At 32.2% G+C, this 9007-nt stretch overlaps 2 protein-coding genes across 3 annotated transcripts in view; both read left to right on the top strand.

Annotated features, from left to right (window-relative positions):
* LOC133172291 (uncharacterized) overlaps positions 1-9007 on the top strand; it is a 116259-nt gene that overhangs the window by 40078 nt on the left and 67174 nt on the right. The window lies entirely within an intron of this gene.
* On the top strand, positions 1408-7730 carry LOC133171773 (solute carrier family 66 member 2-like). 2 transcript variants are annotated; one of them, XM_061306571.1, is made up of 6 exons: positions 1410-1464; positions 1862-2161; positions 3806-3942; positions 4201-4281; positions 5736-5952; positions 7493-7730. In XM_061306571.1, exons 2-6 carry the CDS (start codon positions 1926-1928, stop codon positions 7659-7661), a joined length of 840 nt encoding a protein of 279 aa, XP_061162555.1. In that variant the 5' UTR covers positions 1410-1464; positions 1862-1925; the 3' UTR covers positions 7662-7730. The 2 variants fall into 2 exon arrangements, with proteins under 2 accessions (XP_061162556.1, XP_061162555.1); XM_061306572.1 differs by lacking the exon at positions 4201-4281 and having other exon boundaries at positions 1408-1464.

The raw sequence follows: 9007 nt of genomic DNA, 5'->3' as shown, positions 1-9007 counted from the left end.
TACAAAAATATTCAGCACAAATTCACAGAACTGGTCTAAAATCCCGAGAGAGATGCATGCCTACAAAGAATGCTAAAATTTAATAAAAATTGAAAGAACATGTTTACACCTTTAAAATAGCATACATATACTTATTATTATACCCTGCACTTAAAAAGCGGGTGGTGGGGTGTCCGCTCATACATCTGTAAAGCTTGGGGGTACCCATCTCTTATCTGGAACTACTCCTGTACCACTAAATAAATTTAAGGAGACTCTTACAGAATCTTTATTACATAGTGCCATTATGCACCTTCTATTTTACGTTTTGATTGGACAGGTATTTGGGATTTCCCATAGAAAAACATGGATTTTGCCATTATATAGGACCAGGGGCATCATTTTGTGAGCTCATTGCTTACAGTACCTTTAGTTTAAAATTGATATCCACATGCAATAATACATTTTCAGTTAATCTCGGCTGAGATTTGGCTCAATATGGATATTTGGACTGATGCCTTCATTTTTGGTAAAGGCATCAGTCCAATTATCCAGCTAATCCAAAGCTCAGCCGAGATAAATTTATGAAAGCACCTTGCACAAGAAATCTATACAGGTGGCCTAATTAATTGAATCAGTTTACTGATTGATGAACAAAGTGGTTTCATAAGAAATAAGAAAGTCTACAGTGGATTTAAATATAAAAATAACTGCACTGCAGAATCTTGATACAAAATGTACTAGTATGTTAAAAGTCAGATTTTGACATTGACAAAACTATTCGCACTGTATTATGCAAAATGTGAAGTCAGTTTACTCAAGGTTCATATCACAAGCATTTATAACTTCTTACTTATATTGAAGCATCCTCATGGAGTGTAGATTCAAGTTTGTTCAAATCATGACCCCCGGGGGTAGGGTGGGCCACAATGAGGGATCAAAGTTTTACATAGGAATAGATAGGAAAAAATCTTTCATTTTTCAATGGTTTTGTACTGTAACCTTTTTGTAACCTTATTGCTAAAGGATAAATAGGGGATGTACCCTAGGGTACAAAAGTATGACCTCAAAACACAGTACCAATTTCTTGCCATATATGAAAATACATGTACAGATACTACCACGGAACTAGAACTCTTCAGTGAGCAGTGTTTAAAGTTTCCTTAAAACTTTTGTTCAGTTTCTTTTTTCTTTTTTTCTTTTTCTTCTTTTTTTTTTTTTTTTTTTTTTTTTTTTTTTTTGGTTTAGTCAATATCGACAAGAATAGCATAAATGCTCTTTGAAGATCCCAGCTCAGTATCTATCGAAGAAGAAGAAGACTTTACATTCTTCGAGACCCGCCCCTTTCAACGTCGGGAAAGTGAAAGTAGATTGGAGTTATCGATCGTGAATTCTCAACCAATAGGATTTGTCGTTTCTCATATTGCAACGACTGTACCTTTATTGATTAACGACTCTAATATATTGTTCGAAGGGAATAAAATAGTAAGTTTTATTTAAAAACAATTATCTGAAAATTGATTAAGTTAAGTAAAACACAATACTGAAGAGCGTTACGAGTGGAAATAACTCCTTTTTCTGGTCAACTGTGGTCAGGGTTGTTGACACTTGTCATGGCCACTGCACTGTAAAGTCCAGCGTGGCGATTATGGGTCGCTCTTATCTAAAAGAGGTGTAACCTGACTGATTTGACTTGGGATATAGTTGTGATTATCAGTAAAAATATGGGTAAAACAAAAATATTTTGTTAAAGTGTTCTGCATCTATTCATATAACATTAACGTTTTGACTGTTATGTTCTCTTTAAGATTTTTTAATTTACTATTTGTCATTTATTGTACATGTACTAGGCCCTATTGTAGCAATTTTTTTCTTGTTTCAGGGAAATGTAACAATAGAAGAAATAATTCAGAAACTGTCCTCCCATCCTTGGGAAATCCATTGCCATGCCAACCCCAGATTATATGATTCCAGCAGTTCTTCTGGAGCCATTTAGTGGAATTACAATGCCTAACATCATAGAAATCATCAGCATTGGCTGCCAGGGGGCCATGATATTTGGCGGAGTGATTCCATTCATACCACAGTACTTAGACATAAAGAAGTCAGGAAATGCTGACGGATTCTCCACATTTGTTTGCCTTAACCTCCTCATTGCCAACATTCTCCGAATTTTGTTTTGGTTAGTTTGTTTGGTTTATATATATATATATATATATATATATATATATATATATATATATATATATATATATATATATATATATATATATACAGTTGATCTTCAGTATCTCAAACACGGATATCTCGAATACCATGGATACGTCGAAGTCATTTTGAAGTCCCAACTGCTTATTCCTTAAGTATTTCACCCTAGATATCTTGAATCCTCGGTTATCTCTAAGTATTTTCTTGGTCCCTTCAAGTTCAAGATAACAAGGTTTGACTATATATAATTTGACAAAAAGACTAAGACTTATATCAGAGTTTCCAACTTTGATACAACAGTATTTAGAATCCATGTCTGCCTGACCCAAAGACTAGAAACTTTTTTACATTTCTAAAAAAAATTACTAATTTGTTAATTTTGAAAAATTATAATTACTGGCAAGCAAGTTTTACAAACGTTTTCTACACTGGACTTCGATAGTTTTAAGATACTGAATAAATTCCTTAATTGAATTTAAATATATATAAGTGAGGATTTTTCAGAGGTACAGTACCTGGCCATAAGTGAGTCATAATTTTATTTTTCTACTATGATATATTTCATTGAAAAATGCATTTTTCTAAAATATTATTGCAGTGTTATTTGTTGATCATTTTTTATGACTAAAACACCATAAAATGCAGAATTCTTTGCAGTTTTTTTTTCTGATATAATCTCAAAATAATTTTATCTGTAGGCACTGCGGTAATATCACACGGCAAATGCAAATTCAAAATTTTACGACTGTAATTTGTTAAGAAATCATAGTAATTTGAGATTAGAAATTTTTGTCTTGACGATTTAATAAATCATTCTCAATGATTAGTGTATCATTTTGTTTAGCATTATAAGACAAGAAAATTTGAACAATTCTTCATGATTTAATGAAAAAAATCATGGAAATTGGGCTAAAATTGACCTCACAATAAGTTTTTATAAAAATTGGCTTTTCAGTGAAATATATAATAGTGTAAAAATGCAATTATGACTCACTTATGGCCATATACTGTAGATTGATATGTATGTGGGTCGCTAGTATAACAGAGGGTATGTTGCATGGTTCTACTCTGCTGACCACATATTTCCATTTAATTGCCCTTGGAAAAACACTGATGTCTGCATGGGTCATTTTGATTGGAAGCTGAAAATTGCATGTTTAATCATTAATCCAATCAATGAATAATAGGAAAATGTTCACTTAGGCCATCCTTAAAAAATTGTTTGTTTGGAATTGCTGCCTGGGTTGATACCGGCCCAGCAGGGAGGGAGGGATTTTTTTTTAATTGAAGTTAAATTATTATAATTTTTTTTTTTTAATAAAAATCCCAATAAACTGTGAACAAATTTTCTGACTTTTAAAAATATTAAAAGAAGGTAGGATGCATTCTGACAGTGTAACTAACTTACAGTCTAACTTTACCTGACAGAAAAATGTGTCAAAAAGGTACGATACGGTGTATTATATACACCACTTTCTCAAAAATGAATTGTCTTAGGAAAAAAGTTTGTATTATAATAGGCAAAATATGGTAGTCTTGCAGTTAAATGTATTTGAATCATTTATGATTCTGGAATTTTTGGCTTTTAAATAAAGTGCTTATTAATGAACTATTACAGGTTTGGTCGTCATTTTGAGTTGCCTTTGTTAGCCCAGAGCATCATTATGGTGTTTACTATGTTAGCTTTGACCGAGCTGTGTGTCCGAGTCAAACACAAAGGAGAGCTCATAGCTTCTAAAGAGCATAAGTTCACCGGTAAGTTCTTTGTTTTCATCTGTTAACTTTCAGAAAACATAAGAATGATATTTCTTTTCTAGAATTAACTCCACGTTTTGGGTGTAAATATTTTAATTATCCTGTTTGGTCTGTTGTGTTGTCCTCAGTTTCTCTGTCCATATTGATTTACCACTGCAAAAACATCATTTCTTCTTTTCTTTAATGTAAAAATTTCAGTTTCAAATAAACATTTTATTAATTTATAAGAAATCCTAAATCTTGTCAAAATTTGTTCAGATTCATTTTCTGCTCATCCAAATAATGGTGAAGTAAGTCCACGATTAAATCGTACTGTCATACCTGTGAGAACATTTCTTGGTAGGTAGCATTTATATGTGTTACTGCTTGCTCAAGAATTGTATTCAACAGTCTCTTGCATATGTTTCAGCGCAGACTGGATTGCATTCTAAATATTTTGATACTAACTAACAGTTCTTGTGTAAACTTTAATAACAGTTGTTGCTTTCTCTGTTGTTCTGACATATGCTTGGTTTAATATTGATGTTGACATTTTTGATTTTGACCTGTATCTATGTAACTTGTTTCTACAAAAATTCACAAGATGATACAAGTGTAAAAATTTACACATGTACACATTCAAAAATTTTCCACAGGAATTTATCATAGCACACTGAAAGTGCATATACATGTAAGACATACTAAGGCAATCCAAGAAATCTGCAAAATTTTCTACCAGCAGATTGAACAGAAATTGTGAATTCACAGAATTATGAACCAACGGAAAAAGTACGTTTACAGTATATTGAATTAAGAAATATTATTTTAAAATATTTATTATTATTAGCTGCTTGTTTAGTTCCTAATGATAGGAATATAAGATACAAGTATTAATACATATTTCAAATCAAAAATAAATAGAAAAACAAAAACATACACATGTAATAATGTATGCAAGAGTCTGCTCTGATACAGCCCAGAACCTTTAAAGCTTGAATTAACTGCATGACAAATTTTTATAGTATAGAATTTCCTCCCCTTTTGGATTCACTATGCATGACACTTATCATCCATGAGAAAATCCTTATATCTTGTCACTGTCAAAGTGCATGATTTCAGGATTCTATATAGCACAATTCTGAATCCCCAGTCCAGCCTTATTTTCAAGAAAGCACAAGTGTTAGTATATATTTGTCCATAATTTGATTTTTAAGTTTAATGTTTTTGCACAAGGTGTTTTTAGTCTGATTTGTATGTGTAAAATTAAAAAGAAAGGGTTTGGGCTTTGTTATTACAGGTGTGTCATCTTGTGACATATGTTGATTTTTTTTGTACCTCAGGTACTGTAGACCTGGATATTTAGGCTGTTAATCATTACATGTAGTAGAAATCATCCACTTAAAGATGTTTCTGCAATATAAGCTCATGTATACCGGTAGTAAATGAAAGTAAAGTATAAAGGCATCGGCATGTAGGTTTATATACATACTGTTTACATGTATATGTGTATATGTGAAAGATCTTCTTCTTGGGTACTAAGAATAATTTACTCCCATGAGTATTTTCAGGTTTACAGTATTATTGATGGTATCAGTTGCTGGTTTGCTTCACAGTTGAAAAAAATGTAAAAATCAGTAATGTTAAATCTTCTTGAATTAATGCTCTAGGCTTCATATAATATACAAAATAATAGGCAAGGGCTAATTGCTTTAGCTTTTCATGTTGTGATATTCTACAATGCACTACACAGTGTGCTAGCAGTGCTAGATTTTTCATGCACATACATGTCTGAAACTTTTGATATGTGATTTCAGATTTTGACAGAGGCCACTTCTGGAAATGGACTTACTTTAGCAGCTATCTGCAGTTCACAGTAGCCTTTACAGCTGTAGTGGGACTACTAACATGGATATTTCTAGACAATGTGTACTTTGTAGAGACAATTGGCTTCCTTGCCGTATTTGCTGAAGCAATGTTAGGTGCTCCCCAATTCTACAGGAACTTCGTAAACAAGTCTACACATGGTATGAGGTAAGTTAATTGCTGTATATGTACAAACACCAGTGTTCATGCTAAATTTTTTATTTAAAAAAATGCTTTTGACTAGGAAAAAAAATTTCATGGTAAATCTTATGATAATTGAATAAACTAAGAAAAGTAAGTGAGAATTTTAATAAAAATAAGTATCAGTATAAAAAAATAGTCTCCCAAATGGAAACGTCTGTCAGACTACCTCTTTGTTTGAAACTAAATATCTTTCGTGACTCGGTCCATTGAAGACAAATTTTATTCTGGAAGTCATTGTAGTTTTATGACTGCTCAATAAATTCCACAAACATCTTACATGCATAAACATAAAAGATTTTGCATGTAATGCAATCCATTATTTTTGGGGACTTTTGACATTTTTATTCTCTTCTCCTGAACTACTAGGCCAATTTCAACCAAAGATTGGCACAAAATGTTTTTGGGTAAAGGGGATTCAAGTTTGAGCAGATGAGGGGCCATGCCTCTTTCCAAAGGGAGATAATAAATAAATAGGTAAATACAGGGTGGGGTTATATGAGAAAAAATTAAATGACGAACTTTATGTGAAAGTTTCTAGACATAGTGTGGATTCATGCAAGTATATTCAAACCGTAGCCCCCAGGGGTAGGATGGGGTAATGGTAGCGAATCAAAGTTTTACATAATTCTGTATAGGAAAAAATCTGTAAAAAAAATCTTCCAAGAACAGCATGCCTATGATTAAATAGTCAACATCCTCAAATAGTAGGGATTCAAGTTTGTTCTAGGATGTAGCCTCATTTGGGGATCAAAATAAATTTTATATAGGAATATATAGGGAAAAAAATCTGTAAAATTTTTCTTCTCAAGAACAGCAGGCCATGATTAGTCATGTTTTATAATATGCAAACATCTTCAGGTAGTGAAGATTCGTTTGTTCAAAACAGGGCCTATGGGAAAAGGATGGGGACCAATTTGGGGATCAAAATTTTACAGAAGAATATGCAAATATTCTCAATTAGTGCAGTTTGAAGTTGTTCAAAACATTGCCCTTGGGAGGGGGCCACAAACCATGGCTTGAGGGTTTCGGTTGGGCTACAATAATGGATCAAATATTCACTTGGAATATGTAGGAAAAAACTTAAGTGCAGATACATATTTGATAAATTCAAGGCCCATGGGGTTAGAAACAGACTGGCATTTTACATGGGAATCTATAAGACTTTTTTCTTCTAAATTTGAGAGTAGCAGGGTGACACTTAATTGGGGATCAAATTTTTACATGTATGGGGGGGGGGCTTTAAAACTCTTCTTGTCCAGAACTGCAAGGCCAAATTTGTAACGTTGATTTACTGTGGATTCAACTTTGGTGATCATTTAGCCATAACCATTTGAGGCTAAGATGGGGACATATGGTGTCAACATTTTTCATTGGATTATAGAGGGGATGAAATCTTTGAAAAATCTGAAGAACAGAAGAGCCAAGGTGATTCAGGTGAGTATTGTGGCCCATGGGCCTCTTGTTGGGATTCATTTAACAAGAGATTCTCTCATTTTTTTTGCAGTAAAAAGATGGTAGCTATGTGGACCTGTGGAGATTGCTTTAAGACAGGATATTTCATCGTCCGTCAAGCTCCAGCCCAATTCTGGATCTGTGGGATGTTACAAGTGGGAATTGACATTTCCATCTTCTTACAGGTCTACTGTTACAGGAACAAGGCAGCCATTAGTTGACGGGAATAAAACTTTAGGATGCTTTATCACAATGAATCCATGTATCACAAGTGAACAATCATATGACTCGAGATCACAAGTATTTGAAAGCATGTATATATGTTATTTTACATTTTATTTTACGTCTTTATGTTCCTATTGATGTTCTTACTTAAAACCATTTTACATTGTTTATAAATCCTTGTTGTAAAGTCCACATTGTTTTTGGACTTTGGTACATAACTATGCATTTAATCCCATCCAAAATTTCTTCAGTGTATGCAGAAGGAAACCCAAAATTAAATCTCAATTGAATATGGATGTGTATTTTCATGTATTCATATTGTTCTTTTTTATTTTATGAATATACAGATGTATTAGTTTCAAATTCCAATTTTTGATAAGTGCTTTTGACTTTCCAGTGCATATGTAAATTGTTTAGTGTCAAATTGTCAGAAGTTTACAAGGTGGAGTAGTGAATAGTCTGCAAAGATGGAGAGTCCAAACACATATCAAGTACATGTATGTAAATACATGTAGTACTGGAATGTTTATTATTTTTTGGAGGAAATGTAGCCTCTGTTTTATTTTTACTCCTTTCTATGTTCATGTGTTATATTTCATTTATATTTTAATGAGTATAAGAATAAAATTCATTCATGAACACATCCTATTAAGAAATAAAAGCAGTGTCAAAGTTGAGATAGTTTATGAAATTTCTAATGCCCTTTGCTCCTCATTCCCTATGGTTTCAGAAAGAGAAGGACTTTAAGGGGATATCATTTTAAATTGCTTGATTTTAAATGCTTGGAAGGTTGTTTGGTGCAGTATCGTAAAGCTTCTGTAGTTGTGAATAAAAAAGATTTGTTAGGGACAGATGGTACAAACGAAAAAATGGATGCCTGGATTGGTATATATTTTTTTACCTATTCTGCATGGTTCTAAATGATTAGAATATTAAATTTCTAAAATATTAAGAAATTGTAAACTTTCTACGATGTTCAAAATCCACCTTTTTGCAGCTATCTTTATTAATCTATACAAATTTTTGTCACTTTAAATCCAATTATTGTGAAATTTTAAAAGAAAAATAAAAATATATGCGGTTAAACTTATTCAATTTACTTATATAAAGTACATGACTTTAGTTGTTATTTTCAAGATTTTTGATAAAAATTTGTTTGTATCATTTGTCCTTAACAAATAGTAGTGTAAAAATTCAGGTTTTGGTGAAGTACTGTATATGCTAATAAATTTTTAGGATCCACTGACTGTTATCCAGATATTTTTATATGAAAAAGGCATTTAATTTTTTTTTTTAAATCGAAATCAGTTGGAATAAATCTTGCTAAATTGATGTATATTAT

This window comes from Saccostrea echinata, unplaced genomic scaffold (genome assembly GCF_033153115.1).
Source record: "Saccostrea echinata isolate AGI-Se365-2 ecotype Australia unplaced genomic scaffold, CSIRO_AGI_Sech_v1 ptg000054l, whole genome shotgun sequence".
NCBI lineage: Eukaryota > Metazoa > Mollusca > Bivalvia > Ostreida > Ostreidae > Saccostrea > Saccostrea echinata.
Note: the sequence above shows the minus strand (reverse complement) of the source record. Positions and strands in the feature narration are given on the sequence as shown.

Coding starts and splice junctions, on each gene's coding strand:
- LOC133171773 (XM_061306571.1), top strand. CDS start 1,926: ATGCCAACCCCAGATTATATGATTCCAGCAGTTCTTCTGGAGCCATTT. Junction 3,943..4,200: donor TAAAGAGCATAAGTTCACCG/GTAAGTTCTTTG, acceptor AAATTTGTTCAG/ATTCATTTTCTGCTCATCCA. Junction 4,282..5,735: donor ACCTGTGAGAACATTTCTTG/GTAGGTAGCATT, acceptor ATGTGATTTCAG/ATTTTGACAGAGGCCACTTC.